At 38.6% G+C, this 16,226-nt stretch overlaps 1 protein-coding gene across 6 annotated transcripts in view; it reads right to left on the reverse strand.

Annotated features, from left to right (window-relative positions):
* Positions 1-16,226, reverse strand: part of TAOK3 (TAO kinase 3) — a 238,801-nt gene that overhangs the window by 75,839 nt on the left and 146,736 nt on the right. For all 6 annotated transcript variants that reach the window (XM_074205939.1, XM_074205941.1, XM_074205938.1 and 3 more), the window contains exons 10-12: positions 14,196-14,289; positions 12,475-12,556; positions 3,535-3,702 (exon numbers count right to left, since the gene is read on the reverse strand). In XM_074205939.1, coding sequence (XP_074062040.1) covers positions 3,535-3,702; positions 12,475-12,556; positions 14,196-14,289 — 344 coding nt within the window. The remainder of the gene's footprint in view (positions 1-3,534; positions 3,703-12,474; positions 12,557-14,195; positions 14,290-16,226) is intronic.

A 16,226-nucleotide genomic window follows, 5' to 3' on the forward strand; every position in this document is an offset into this window, starting at 1 on the left:
TGTGTGTGTGTGTGTATGTATGTTTTTCTTTAGAGGGGAGAGGAAACTGAACATTCAAGAAAGGAAGGATCCTCTCTAAGCAAGAACTTTCATCCTTTTGGCCTGGACAAGCGATTAAATTGCTTATTACACATCAAGCCATTCTATCCTGCTTTGTACTATAATTCTAGAGGGAAGAGAATCATAGCTTTTGAGTCACAAGTGAACTTCCTAAGCCAACTAGTTCAACTACAGATGGGGAAGCTGAGGTCTAGAGAAGTGTAACAACTGACCTAGAGTGACAAAGCAGTAAGTATCCGGAGCTGGCTGGCAGCCCATGCTGCCTCCTTTCCCACCTCATTCACCTCTAAGGGATGCTAGCATTCCTCCGCTCAGAGTAAAAAGAAACAAAATGAGACTGATATACAACTTGTCCTTTACTATGGAATGGGTTTTGGTGAATAATATTATGTGAAACTTTAAATGGTCCAATTTTAAGGTTCTAAATTGGGGTCTATGGACTTGTTTAAAAATATATACCTACATATATCCATACACACATATGAATATATAACTATTTTAATGAAACTGATTTACTTTGTAATCCTGGGTATTTTTTGCATTGAAGAACATTGTTCTGAGATGGGGACCCTACGTGTCCTGTTAGCCAAAGGGGTACAGGACACAAAAAAGTTACCACCCTTATGGAAATAATAATAATAATAATAATAACTGATGTCTATATGGCATTGGGAAGTTTGTACAGGGCTTTATGTATGTTATCTCATTTGATGCCATCAAAGTCACTTATTGAGAGGCAGTGTGGCACAGAAGGTGGTGAGTAGAGTCTAAATTCAGGAGGACCTGGGTCTTGCCTCTGTGTGCCCTGGGACCTGCACTCACAGAGTTTCCTCACCTGCGTGTCCTCTGTATCAATGAAAGAACAGGTGGGCACCCTAACCTGCTCTCCCAGAGACAGAAATTTAAATCAAGCCAGTTACAGAAGGCTGTTTGGGGTGATTTCACTGCATTCATCAGCTGTGAATGTGATCTCATAGCAATGGAAATCTTTGGAAGGGACAAATATGGACAGTCTACAACAGGGAAATAGAAAGGGGAAGAAATAAGCATTTATTAAGTGTCTCATGTATGCCAGCCCTTGTGTTTTGGGTCCTCACAACAACCCTATTATGACCCCCCCCCACTTGATAGATGAAGACTATGAGGCCAACAGAGGCTAAGTGACATGCCCAGGGTCACACAGCTAGGAAGCATCTGAGACTGTATTTGAGCACAGAACTTCTTGACTGTAGGCCCAACGTTCTATCCATTATGATTTTCCATTAGATGAACTTTTTTCTAAATTTCACTTAGATGGGGAGGTTCTTACCTTGGCCATCTGGCAAAGCCTATTAAAGGCAAAAAGCTATCACAAGGAAGGGGAGGGTAGGGAGAGAGGGAGAAAAATGTGAAATTGAAAACCTTATAAAAATGACTATATTTTCATGTAATTGGGAAAATAAATAATTGATTTTAAAAAGGTATCATGGGATTAGAAGAGAAACCATTTAAATTAAAATGTAATTATTAATATGTATTTTTATCTCTAAATCTACCTATCAATGAAATCTGATGTGGTCCCCACATTACTAACCTCCACTTTATCATCCAATAATTTACCTCTCTTCAGAATAATCCTATATACCATGATGATAGGTGCCCTCTGCCCCCTTGTTTCATTCTCACATCATCCACTCTGCTTGTATTTCTCTCATGGGTTTGGTCTAGTCTTTGTGTTCATGTTGATTTCCCTGTATTACACTAGAAACTCAGAGTAGGGACTATGCCTTATATTCTTCTTCTTGCCCCAATCTTATAAAGTTAGTAGAATTCTTTAAAAATATTTTTTTTATTTATTTAAGGCAATGGGGTTAAGTAACTTGCCCAAGGTCACACAGCTAGACAATTATTAAGTGTCTGAGGCTGGATTTGAACTCAGATCCTCCTGACTCCAGGGCCAGTGCTCTATCCACTAGGCCACCTAGCTGCCCAATTTAGTATAATTCTTTAAAAATTTCCTTTTCATCTACTTTGTTTATATCTTATATCAATATAAATCAATATATGGATATATATGTTTGTATCGGCAGCTAGGTGGCACCATAGTGCATAGAGTACTAGAGCTGAGTCAGGAACACATCTTCTTGAGTTCAAATCTAACCTCAGATACTTTCTAGCTATGTGACCCTGGGCGAGTTTCCTCCTCTGTAAAATGAACTGGAGAAGGAAATGGTCAATCACTGCAGCATCTCTGCCAAGAAGCTCCCAAATGGGATCATGAAGAGTCGGACATGACTGAAACTGAACAACAATGACAACCTATCTGCTCGCTATTTCTAGTTCTCTTTGTCATCTACATATCTGCTAAATTTATGTAGATATTGTTTCCCTCATTAGAATTCCAGCTCTCATAGGGCAGGGATATTTTTGGCAATTTTTAAAAAATGCCTAATGCTTCACATAGATGTCTGTTTTACCAATGCATACTGATTGATTAGTTTGGGACCTGTGACTTCACCATTGTAGGAAATTGCTTGGGATCCTGGAGATACTTTTGACTTGCCTTGGGTCATAGAGTCAACATGGGTCACAGACAGAACTTGAATCCAGGTCTTCTGGATTCCAAGGATGGTCATCTCTCCTTCTGTCTGGCTGAAATCCCGCTGTTCAAAGCAGACATTTACTACGTGGCCATTTGAACTGAGCTACAACCAGAACAAATGGAAGACCAGTTGGAAGTGTGGTTGAGCTGAGGAGGGAGCCAGACTGACCTTCAATATGTGCCATGGATGATGTGTGAAGTGAATTATATATAGATGAATATAACAAACACTTTTCATTGATTTTCTGACCTCGTATAATTTTCTGAATTGTATTTTTGTGCCAAAAGAAGGCAGCAGGGGAGAGTGGAAAGGATGGCATCTCAGTTTACACGATACTTTGAATGTTTACTACCTGTGTGACCCAGGGAAAGTCACTTCCCTTTCCCCCACTTCAGTTTCCTCATCTTCAAAATGAGGCATTGGCATAATGGACTTGGCATTGGGAAGATCTGAGTTTGAATCTTGCCATGGACACTCTGGCTATGACCCTTGGATAAGTCACTTAAGCCCTACTAGTTTTACTTTCCTCACAAGAAAATGGGGATAGTAGGAGTAGTTATCTCAAGGGCCACCATTGAAAATCATTATACAAACCTTAGAGAACTATACAAATATTAGCTATGATGAGGATGACAATGTTGGACAAAATGTTATTTGAGGTCCCTTGCAGTTCAAAAGCCAGGATCCTATAGATGACAGCTAATATAATAGTCTTGCATTCTTTTATTTTAAAGAGGAAGACTAGGTTGAATTCCTTCTCCATTTGGCAGGGCCCTAACTGATATTCAAAGACAAATTAGGGATAATTATAAATCAGAGTCTCTTCTGGTCCAAGTCAAGATGAACCCAAACTCCTCCCCCTCCTCCCCACCCCACCCAAGACTGAACCTACTTCTTCATCTTCCTGTGACTCATTCAAGGGTCCATTCCGGGTCTCTTGGAAAAGGATTTTCTTCATTTTCCGATACTGTAAGTTATCCAGCTCACGAACGGCATCTTTTGTCCTCTGTATGAGGTCAATTAGGACCCGCAGTGGCCGATCTCGGCGTACAAAGTCATGCTGAATGAAGGATAAAAGAAAGCAGAGATGGGTGGTCATGGAACATTTGATAATCTCTATCATGTGTGCACAGAAAATAAATAGAATTCCTTTGGGCAGTTGAATGGGTTTTTGCAAATAGATGTTAAGCCCGCATCTAACATGCAAAAACTAAATGGTAATGAAGATTTTCAAAACCATGTAGGTCTCCTGTTCTAGGATTTAGGTTGAAATTACCAAGGTTACTCCTTACAGGTACTGATGTCCCCTAGGGGCAGTCAGGTGGTGTAATGGATAGCGCACTGGTCTTGGAGTAAAGAGGACCAGAGTTTGAATCTGAGCTCAAACACTCGACACTAGCAGTGTGACCTTGGGCAAATCACTTAACCCTGATTGCATCAAGGCCAGGACCATCTCTAGTCATCCTAATCCATATCTGGCCACTGGATTAAGATGGCTCCAGAGAAGAAAATGAGGCTGGTGATTTAGCACTGCATCACTCCCTGATGTCAGGGTCTTCTTTGAGAAAGAAGGACAAACATCAATATCATCATCACTAAGGTTATTTTAATCACACTGAGGGACCACATTAGTTTCCAAAAAGATAAGCACTCTCTAAGGTGGTAAACCCTTTTTCCTCCCTCCCTCCTTCTCTGAAATCACAGATCAAGATTAGGCCTTAAGGAAAAGAAACTTTTCTCACAACTTTTGTGACAAATCATTTTTATTTTTAGCAAGGCCCTAGGGTCATCCTCTTTCCTTCAGATCACAGTCTAGAAGACCTCAATGAGAAAATAAAAACCAATTGACAGGTCTTCCCAAGTTTAATTCCTTTATGCTTTGAAATCTCTCTGTATCTTCCTTCCCAATAATAATACTAATGCCTAACCTTTATATAGGATGTTAGTGTTCACAAAATGTTAATGTTCACAAAGAACTCTATTTTGTTATTTCATTTGTTCCCCCTCACAGCAGCCCAGTGACTTAGGGGCTATTATCTCCATTTTATAGGTGAGGAAACCAAGGTTGACACAGAATGCTTTTCCCCTTTTGATTCAGTATCTGACAGTTAAGTATTCATAGAAATGGCATTGGCACCATTAGCTCAATATCCCCTCCCCCACCCCCCTTCAACCCTCAAGAACTCATCACCTTTCCAAGCAAATCTCTCTTTTTCTCTCTTCCTAACTTTCTGATTTCAGCCCTGGTCTCAACATTGCTCCAGAACTCAACTTTCTTCCAATTTCATTGTAATGTCCTTGAGATTCATGGGAGCAGCCAGGTGACACAGTGGATAGATTACTGGGTCTGGTATCAGGAGGACTCATCTCCCTGTGTTCTAAATCTAGCCTCATATGCTAGCTATGGGATCCTGGGCAAGCCACTTAATCATGCTTGCCTCAGTTTCTTTATCTGTCAAATGAGCTGGAGAAGGAAATGGCAAGCCACCATACTATCTCTGCAAAGAAAACTCCAAATCCGGTCACAAAGAGTAGGACAAGGCTGAATAACAACAAATAGATTCATTAGATTTGGCTCTTCCCTTCACTGTCTGGTTTGACTTGTCAGAGGAGGCATTGACTGTTGAACTCAAATAGTGTCCCTCCTCCCAGTCTTTGGGGACACTTGATAAATGTCCACCTGAACTGAATTCCGACCACAGACGTGGAAGACCTCCTTGGAAGTAGGTTTGTTATTAGGAAAAGCCAACCAAGAATTCTATATATAGGTAGTCCCATCAAAGGCTGCCAAGTGAGGTTTCCTATAGGACCGTTCTAAATATGTCAGTTTTTCCTGTTCCAAACTTTCTGAGACCCATACTGCAAGACCTGACTAGAATGTTCACTTCTCCATGAAGCAGGTGCCTAACAAATGCCTTCCTGTCTCACCAATAGGAAGTTAGCTCTTCCTTCCTCAGGACTTCCTTCATCAATTTGTTTGCCTAATAATAATAGTAATGAGAGTACGCATTTGAAAAGCACCGACTGCTCTGAGCCCTTTATAAATATTCCCCCAAACAATTGCCCACAACAATTCTATGGGTGGGTGCTATTTTGCTCTCGGTTTTATGGATGAAGAAACTGAAATTAAACAGAGGTTAGATGACATGTTCAAGGTCACACAATAATGTCTGAGGCTGAATTGGAACTCAGATCTTCCTGACTCCAGGCTCAGTGCTCAAGATAAAGTTTTGTATATTGTTATTGATGCTTTTGAGTTATTGCCCGCCAGATTACAGACTCCCTGAGAGTGGGGTGTCGTGTCTTCATCTTTGTATCTTCTGTGACGACTAGCACGCTACTTTGAGCAAAATAGGTACTCAAAAGAAATCATTTTAATTGAACTGAAACTAAACATCTCACCTAGAGGCCTACATACCAACAACATGCAGAAGGGAAAAAGTAATTATGGCATGCTACATTTATTTGATGGTTCCAAGAGAGAGCTGTGTAAGAACCCCTGATAATAATTCTTGTTTTCCAAGGCCAGTGGCTTCAGAGGAAAAATAGGTGAGGCTCAGGAAGTTACCCAGAGACAAAATGTGTCAATAAAAGATAGTTTTAGGGTGAAGAAAGCTGGGATGACTATTAACTATGAAACCTTAATAGGTATCAATAAAAATAATCCATTAGTTCTATCGTCTTGTCCCAGGACATCATTGGATTCACTGATCCTGCTATATCTTCATCAAAAGAATAGAAGGACTTTTGGGTCTTTCCCCCAAATCTACTGATTTTCCATTTTATCCTCTCCATCGTTGTCTGTACATAATTGTCTACATGTTGACCCCTTTTAGACTATAAGTTCCTTGAGGGCAGGGACTGTCTTTTGCCCCAGTCCTTAGTAAAGAGGAAACACTTAATAAGTGTTTATTAATAACATTAGCAAAATCATGAAGGAAAACAGGGGTAAAACATTTTAACCAGCTGTAGTATGATCAAGAAGTCAAATGAAGGGCTAAAGAGTAAAGCTTTGGGGTGGCTGGGTGAAACAGTGAATAGAGCACCTGCCCTGGAGTCAGGAGGACCTGGGTTCAAACCCAGCCTCAGACACTTAATAATTACCTAGTTGTGCGGCCTTGGGCAAGCCACTTAACCCTGTTTGCCTTGCAAAAAAAATCTAAAACAAAACAAAAAAAAAGAGTAAAGCTTTGGGAAAACTCAGTGATGTGTTTGTTTGTAGGGCTCTCTCTCTCTCTCTCTCTCTCTTTCTTTTTTTTTTTAACATTTTTGCAAGGCAAATGGGGTTAAGTGGCTTGCCCAAGGCCACGCAGCTAGGTAATTATTAAATGTCTGAGGTCGGATTTGAACCTAGGTACACCTGACTCCAGGGCGGTGCTTTATCCACTATGCCACCTAGCTGCCCCACTAGGGGTCATTTCTATATGAAAACGGTCAATTTGAATCAGAAAGCCAACAATATGTCATAATTAAAAACTATTTTGAGAGTAAATGGCTATTTTACTTCAAAATGGCAGATCCAGTTTTTCTTGTTTCTGATGTTTAACAGTAGAAAATGGTTATAAACATAGTTAAAAATACTTTATTCTAAATGGGAAAATAGCTTTAAGTCAAAAGTTACACAGCAGGATTATTTTTTCTTCAATTAGTATCCATACCAACAAGAAGACACAGAATGTTGGTTTCTTCATCACAATGGAAAATAGATAACTCATAAATAATCATCTTTTAATCGATTGCTACAATCACCAAGCATTTATCAAGACTACTATGTTTCAGGTACTAAGAGATGAGAGGAGACCATTCATCCTCAATACGTCTAAAAGATCTGTGTTTCCATCAGCTCAGACAAGTCTTCCACCTAAGTGGATCAAAATCCTTACTGTAGATAGTTAATTTCATGAACTACATTTCTCTTCCTTTCAACACTCCTAAATCTCATATGTCAGTCAATCTTTGAGTGATATGCTCTGATTGGGCTAGTTCTCAAGATGATAGTCCAACCACTGCACTGTTGGTGGGGTAGTGAATGGATCCAACTATTCTAGAGAGAAACTGTGATTCAACAATATTACTACTAGGTCTATATCTCAAAGAGATCATTGTTTTTTTTTGCAAGGCAAATGGGGTTAAGTGGCTTGCCCAAGGCCACACAACTAGGTCATTATTAAGTGTCTGAGACGAGATTTGAACCCAGGTCCTCCTGACTCCAGGGCTGGTGCTTTATCCACTGCGCCACCTAGCCGCCCCTCAAAGAGATCATTAAAAGGGAAAATGTACAAAAAATATTCCAAGTGGCTTTTTTGGTGGTGGTGGCATATAATTGGAAATTGAGGGGATTAATTGAATTGAAACTAAACACCTCAGCTAGAAGCCTACATATCAACATGCAGAAGGCAAAAAGGAATTATGGCATGCTATGTTTATTTGATGGTTCCAAGAGAGAGTTATTGGGGAATGGTTGAACAAATTATGATATATGAATGTGATGAAATACTATTGTTCTATAAAAAATAATGAGCAGGTGGATTTTAGAAAACCCTGGAAAGATTTACATGAATTAATGCTGAGTGAAGTTAGTAGAACCAACAGAATGTTGAAAATTATCTTTATATGTAATTAGAAAAGAAAAAGGAAAAAAGTTTTCTGGCCAAAAAGTTTTCTGGTCCGGCTGGGACCCAAAGCAAATACAGCTAGATAGGACTTACTGTTAAGTTGTGTGCTGCTGTGATAGTTTTTGAGAAACTTGGTTTATCTCCATTCTAGGATAATGTCTATGAGAAGGACTTTAATGGAACTATAAGATCTCATCCAAGTTAAAATTTTAATCTTTCCTAGAAAGAGAATGCAAGACTAATGCACTGTTGACAGGACTGTGAATTAGTCATACCATCCTGAAAAGCGTTTGGAACTATCCTCCAAAAGTCATTATACTGTGCACACTCTGACATGACAAAATGGGAAAAGAAAGGACATTCTAGGCATTGAACACAAATGTATGATCAAAAGCCTTAAGAAGAGGTTAGCTGAAAAAAGAAAAAGAAAAAGGAAGAGCTGCCTAATAATTATACTTCATTAAATTGCAATTTCCTATAAGAGATTAATGTGATCTAGACATTCGCTCTAAATGGATTGACCCTTGCCTCATTGTATAATAATTCTCTTATCTTCTCTTGTTAAAATTTTATTTTTATTCTGCACTTAAGAAACACCAAATGAAATGAGTATTGTCATATACCCAATAGGACAGAAAATGTGGAAACTGAAGCTCTTTATTATGTAAGGGTAGTTTTTCCTTTTAAATATACAGTGAGTTCAACTTAGAACTTTCCAAGTTGTCCTGCTAATCTACAGTTCTTTCTGGTCTTCCATCTGATCTCTTCTCTGAAATTTTAAAAAAGATGCCTCAATAATGTTTCTTTTCTTTCTTTCTTTCTTTCTTTCTTTCTTTCTTTCTTTCTTTCTTTCTTTCTTTCTTTCTTTCTTTCTTTCTTTCTCTCTCTCTCTCTCTCTCTCTCCTTCCTTCCTTCCTTCCTTCCTTCCTTCCTTCCTTCCTTCCTTCCTTCCTTCCTTTCTTCCTTCCTTTCTTTCTTTCTTTCTTTCTTTCTTTCTTTCTTTCTTTCTTTCTTTCTTTCTTTCTTTCTTTCTTTCTTTTTTGGCTACTCTAGACTTATATTCCTACCTTTCCAGTGAGGAAAAAAAACCAAACTAAGCCTGTGAAACAAATATGCATGGTCAAGCAAACAAATTCCCACACTGCCAAAGATGTGTAGCTTATTTTTGCACCTTGAGGTGGGCCTTAGCTTTCTCTGACTGCCATATCATCGTTTTAATTGATCTTAGCATTAATCATTGTGTTCAGCTTTCCAAATTGGTTTTTATTACTTTCCTTTTCTACCCATCCTTTGAAGACCAACTTGAAGCTACATCCTCCAAGAAGGCATTCCTAATGCCTCTAGTTTGTAACATTCTCCCTCCTCTGCCATTGATCTTTGTTTACCCAATATCACAGAATTTGAAGTAGGAAGAGACCTCAGTGGTCACTGAGTACAACTAAGATCTGAAAAGGAATTCCTTATTCAACACACCCAAGAGGGGGTCTCATTCACCTTTTGCTTGAAGACCTCCAAGAAGACCAACTGTCAAGGCAGCCCATTCCACTATGGGAAGGTTCTAATTGTTAGCAAGATTTCTTAATATCAGGTCTGGTAATGCCTTTTTGTAACTGTCACCCAATTGCTTTAGGGTCTCCCCTCTAATCTCTTTTGCACAAAATGGCCTTTTAAATAATTGAGAACAATTGCTATGTACCCACAAATCTTCTTTTCTCAAGGCCAAATATTCTTAGTTCCTTCAACTGTATGGCAAGGAGAAAAGCTCATCATGTTGATTGTTCTGCACTAGACACTTTTTATCTTACCAACAGCCATTTTAATATACATATAACATTAACAGGACAGATATGAGCTGGCCAGGATGGAGGAGGGAATAACCACCTCTTCCCAATTTCTGGAACATCTGCCTATCTTAATGTAGCCAAAAGAGAACCTTAGCTTTCTCTGACTGCCATATCACACTGGTGACTCATTTAGCTCTTAGCCCTTGAGAGCTCCTATCTGTCATCAAATGAGCTAGATAGACTTTCTAATTTGGTGATGTGTCAATCATGCCATATCTGCCTTTATATCACACACGATTAGTACATTGAACAGCCCATGATAAGCACAATTCTCTGGGTTACTCCCATAGACATCACGGTGACATGGAACTATTCCATGGTGACATGGAACTATTAATGACTAATTTTTAGGTCTGGTCATTCATCCATTTTGGAATCCACAATTATACTATCACGTAGCCTACATTTCTGAATCTTTTCCAAGAACAGCATGAGACTATTATCAAATGTTTAGTTAACATGTAGGTAAATTGTATTTACAGCACCCTCCTGGGTTTGCTAACTTTCTCAAACAAGAAAACAAAGTCAACTTGAAGTGATCTTGCTTCTTGACAAAATCATAATAATTCTTTGTACTGTTGCTTCCTTATCAATCCATTCACTAACCATCTCTTTAATTGTATGTGTTAGAATCAAGGTCAAAGTCACTTGCTATAGTTTGTCGGATTCTATTTGCTTCCCTTTTTTGAAGATAAGAATGTTTGCTCTCCTCTAGCCTGTGGCCCCTTTCCTGTTCTCCATGACCTTAGAACTATAACTGTCTGTGGTTCAACAGTCCCAGCTGCCAGTTCTTATATTAACTGAAGATGTAATTCATTGGAGCTAGTAATTGGAATTCGTGAGGGTCCCAGAGAAAGTTCTCTTACATCTTCATACTAATTTGGAGGATCCCTTTCTGCCGACCATTTCTATCTAGTCATTTTCAGTTTCTCTGGGCAGAGAAAATAGAAACAAAGTGAGAATTAAAAGAGTTCAATTTTCTGTTGCTATTTATAATCCCATTCACCCCAAGCAGTGTTTTTAGCTTTCTTTGACTTTTCCTTCTTCCACTCCTTAATATAGCAAAAAAGGAGGAAAAAAACAACATTTTTTTGGTTAAGCTTTTCTTGCCAGACTTGTCTTATTATGAGTTCAAACACTTGCAATATTCTTTGAAGACTACCTCACACTTCTGGTTTAACTGTTCTTGCCTCCATCTTTACACATAACCTTTTAAAATCTAAGTTGATTGGTTAGTTTTCTGGGCATTGACCAAAGTGTGCCAAGATACCCCCCTTTTTTCCTTATTGGAATTGTTTTGTAAATCTAATATAGGTGGCACAATGGATAGAGAGAGCATTTGACCTGTCATCTGGAAAATATGAGTGAAAACCCTACCTCAAAAACTTCCTTACTCTCCATTTCCCTGGCTTTCTTTAAGATGCAACTCAAATCTTAACTCCTGCTCCTGGCTTTCCTGGATCCCTCAGCTGCCTGGTCTTCATTCTGGGATTCCTTAGCCTCTACTCTCTATGTATCTTCTATGTACCTGGTTATTTATATGTGGCCTCTTTTCTATTAGAATGGGAATTCCTTGAGGGTAGGGATCATATGTTTACCATTCTTGGGGTCCCCAGCACTTAGCTGAGGTGCTTGAAACATAGTAATTTTTAAAAAATGTTTGTTGACTGAGTAAGGTACATCAGCAGGATTGGCCGCCAGTATTGGTTCAGTACTCATGAACTGTATAAAATATAGCCAATTTGGTTTGGAGATGACAAGTCATATTGTTGGAGAAAAGATTCCAGGAAGGCTTACCAAGTTTGAGTAGCACCTTGGATAAAGGCCTGATGATGGTGTTGTCTATAAATCAATCAGACCAAGTTCTCAGAGGCACATTACTATGATGGCCATGAGGAAATGATTTTTTTTGGACATTCTATAAAAGGGGTTGCAATCTCCATCATTGGAGAGAATGATGGTGAAGAAATCATGACTTCAAGTAATATTTTGAAGGCATTATTACTACCATGATGCTAAATCTTTCAATAATACTTTTAGGTACTTGGTTAATATTTGGAACTCCTAAAACAGTCTTTTGTCTGGAATAAAGTAACTCAAAATTAGAGCAATTAGTGGTATGGGAAACAAATTAACGAGAATTTTTCTTAAAAAAATGTTTTTATCTACAATCCACAATTCCCAGACGCTACCACCTTAGGCAAAAGTCAATGTACTACCAAAACAGAGTCTATACAACTTAAGGGTGGCAACATTTCCTGCCTAAATTAGGATAGCTATTCTGTCAGAAGGAATGGCCAGGAGAATGATTTATGATTAAGTTATACTATGGAATGACTTCATCCTCTTCTCAGAGACAAATGTGAAAATTACCCGCAATAAGTCCACTGACGTTGGTCTTTCCTGAGGTATTTTCTGTAAGCAGTAATCAACAAATCCCCTAAAGGAGTCTGTCCTGTGGGTACAAATACAGGAAAATCGATCAATCAATTAATTAAAAAAGAAAACCAGTAACTATAAAGTATATTAGATGACATAAAGATTGTGAGGTTAGAGGACTTACTTATCAACTGGTTGACCCAATATACTATAAAATATATTGGATTAGGTTAAAGATTGTAAGGCCAGAGGACTAGTTGAAACTCCTCATTTCACAGATGAGGGAACAAAGGCTCAGAAAGGGAAGTGACCCAGGGAGTCAGTGACAAGGCCAGAATTCTAAACCAATTCCTCTGTCTTCAAATCCCATACTCTGTTTACTATACTACACTCTTCTTTGCATCCAAATGAAAGTGTGAGGTGGTCTTCAAAGAATATTGCAAGTGTTTGAACTTATATTAAGCCAAATCTGACAAGGAAAACTAAACCAAAAAATGTTTTTTTCCTCCTTTTTTGCTATATTAAGGGGTGGAAGAAGGAAAAGTCAAAAGGGGTTGTTTTAGGGAGGTCAGGAACAAATTCAGAACCAGTTCGTGGGTTAAACTGTTTGGTGTTTTTGGATGCTGCTGGTGGGGCCCCTGTGACACTTGTGATCTCATCATTGGAAGTATCTTTCCCAAGAATGCAAAAAGAACTATACCAGGACATGCTATGTCCACAGCACCAAACAGTAGGAGAAATGAGCAGAACCACATCCATTTTTAGCAGAGAGGGTGATGTAGAGGACACATGGCCCTTTTATAATCTGTTTCGCTCCTTTTAAGTAAATCTACCGAAATGTACAATGGATTTTGAACAACCCCTCAGAGACATGAATAATGACAATAACAATAGTTATGTATTTACATACTCTTTCAGGTTGGCAAAGTGGTTTGCATTGCCATCATTTTATCATGAAAAAATACAGGGGTTCAAGGGCACCCCTGATAGCTATCTATACTATCTATATGACCTTGGGCAAGTCATTTCATCTCTGAGTGAAACAGGCAACTCTGTTGGACTCTTAAGTTGAAGAGGGGGGGTGTCTATTTGCATTGATAGAGGGAGTTTCTTAGAAAAATGAAATCACAGGTTCTATTCCCTATCCTGGATTCACTATAAGACACAATAGCACAACAAACAATAAGGATTCTATATGTTTTAGTAAGGTGAGATATCTATACAGGTGATTGATTTATTTATGCTCTCACTTCTTTTAAATCTGTGCATAGAAAGACATGATCAATGGACAAGCATATCCATGCAGAAAAAATAAGGGAGATGACCACATCTCTAGAGGCCTGAAGTGAGCATTAATTACAATGGAAGGGACAAGAGAGGAAGCCTCCCTGGAAGAGTGGAGAAACATGAGACTGTGGAAGGAGGTTTTTAGGGCTACTTCTGCTGGAGAATTGACCATGCATTAATTGGGAATTCAGGACAATTGCAGCCAGAGCTATAATAGGTAAGAGCATGGTTTTTAGGTTTTGGGAGGAATCTGTTCAGGTTACTTCCATCCACAAAGCAGCCAACCGTCTGACTTCTCACAGATTGGCATCCAGTAGAATTAGCACATCAAATGTTTATTTACAAGGCATGGAAAGGGAGACAAGCATATACAGTCTCAGAGAAATCCAATGAAGAAAACAAAGAGGACAAAGTACTAGTGGTCTTACCATTCATTCGACTGTAACACCGGGGAGTCATTCTGGGCTATGTGATATAAGGCACTCATTGCATTCATGTTGAAAAGGGGGGGCTTCCGTTCCGCTGAAAGGAGACAAGAGAAGGATGCTAAGACGGTTCTTGAAGGAGACCAGTGAGAGAAAGAGATGAGGAAGTAGGAGCAGAGCATTCTGCTAAATCAATAACTCATTACTGTCGTCATGGCACCTAATCCACTTATTTTAATCTCCTGGGTCAGTCCAGGACAGCCATTCAGGAGAAGCTACTGGTCATTTTAATGGAGGAAGATATGGACCCTGAAAGAGCTTGTTTCAAGGGATTAATTTCAGTCTAGAAGAAAAGTTTTATTATTACTTTTGAATTGTCAGGGGATTAGAGATCTGCAACTGAAAGAGGCCTTAGAGCTCATGGAAGAAGGGGTTCTTTACCATTTTTTGGTATCCTGAACCCCTCTGGCTATCTGGTGAAGCCTATGGACAATTTCACAGAGTAATGTTTTTAGATGCATAAAAGAAAATACACCGCTATTGCAAAGTGGAATTGTTTCAACTCCGACTCTTTTGATCTCATTAGGGGTTTTCTTGGCAAAGATACTGAAGAGAGTCGCCCTTTCCTTCTCCAGCTCATTTTATAGATAAAGAAACTGAAGAAAAACAGGGTTAAGTGACTTTCCAGGGTCATACTAGCTTACTAGTACACAGCTAGTTTAAGTGTCTGAGGTCAAATCGGAATTGAGGTCTTCCTGACTCCAAACTGGGTACTCTAACCACTGCACCATCTAACTGCTCAAATAAAATACATAAGATCAGAAAATAAACCCATCATATTGAAATATAGTTATCAAAATAATATACAAAAATTCCTAGACTCTAGTTTAAGAACTTTGGTGAGTCCAACCTCATCATTTTAGAGATGAGAGGAAGGACCTCGCCCCAAGTCACATAGCTAGTAAATGTTTGATCCAGGATTTGAAGCAAGGTCCTTTGATTCCAAACAGCTTCAATGAGAACCAATGTGGTAGAGCCCTCAATTCTCAGTTCAGAGTCTGTGCCTTCTATCTCCCCATTTTACTAAGTAGATTCATGGCCTCAAATTGCTCATTAATTCTTTCTTATGGAATCTCAAGCTTCATTCTAGATATAGATATTTCCCGATCTCTCTATCTCTCTAATGATTGGTTCTTTTTCCTTCTTGCAGTTCGTGTGTGTGTGTGTGTGTGTGTGTGTGTGTGTGTGTGTATGTGATTTACTTCTGAATATGAATAGGATAGAGATTTTTGGAAGACATTTTTAGTTTAGCATACAAAATCTATAATACTGTCCCTAACACACAGGTGGTAATAAACACCACTGAATAGAATCAAGTTGCATTACTCTTAGGCTAATAACATTTATTCCAGCTCAAAATCTTTTGTCCATTTATCAAAATTCTGCTTATTCTTTAAATTTACAAGTCTAGGTGGCAGAGGATGAAACTTGGAAATTAGAGTCTGGAAGAAATAAATTAAAATTCTGTGCCTCAGATGCTTACTAGCTATGTGACCCTGGGCAAGTCACTTAAGTCCCCTCAGTCTGTTTTCTCATTTGTTGAATGGGAAAGCACATCCTTCCTAGGATTCATTGAATTAGCATACATAAAGAGCTTGCCAATTTAGATACATGTTATCATTATCATCATCACCTGTCATATACTTTCTTGGAATACAGATGATAGACTAGGGGTATAGAATGAGATAATCATGTCAATTGTAGTATTGATCTATTTTGCTTGAGTTCACTTATTTCTTAGGAGGAAGGGCTTTCTTTCTATTTGGAGTGAGTGAGTTAAGAGGGTAGCATTGGAGAAACAAATATATATATATGTATATATATATATATGAACAGATGCAAATATATCTATACATACATGTCCATTTATATATTCATACATATATATACACTCAAAAATTATGAAAATATTTAAAATATATAGGAAACAAAAATGTTCTGAATAGGGACAATAGCAGCCCTGAGAGGGAGGAA

Source organism: Macrotis lagotis, chromosome X (genome assembly GCF_037893015.1).
Source record: "Macrotis lagotis isolate mMagLag1 chromosome X, bilby.v1.9.chrom.fasta, whole genome shotgun sequence".
Taxonomy (NCBI): Eukaryota; Metazoa; Chordata; class Mammalia; order Peramelemorphia; family Peramelidae; genus Macrotis; species Macrotis lagotis.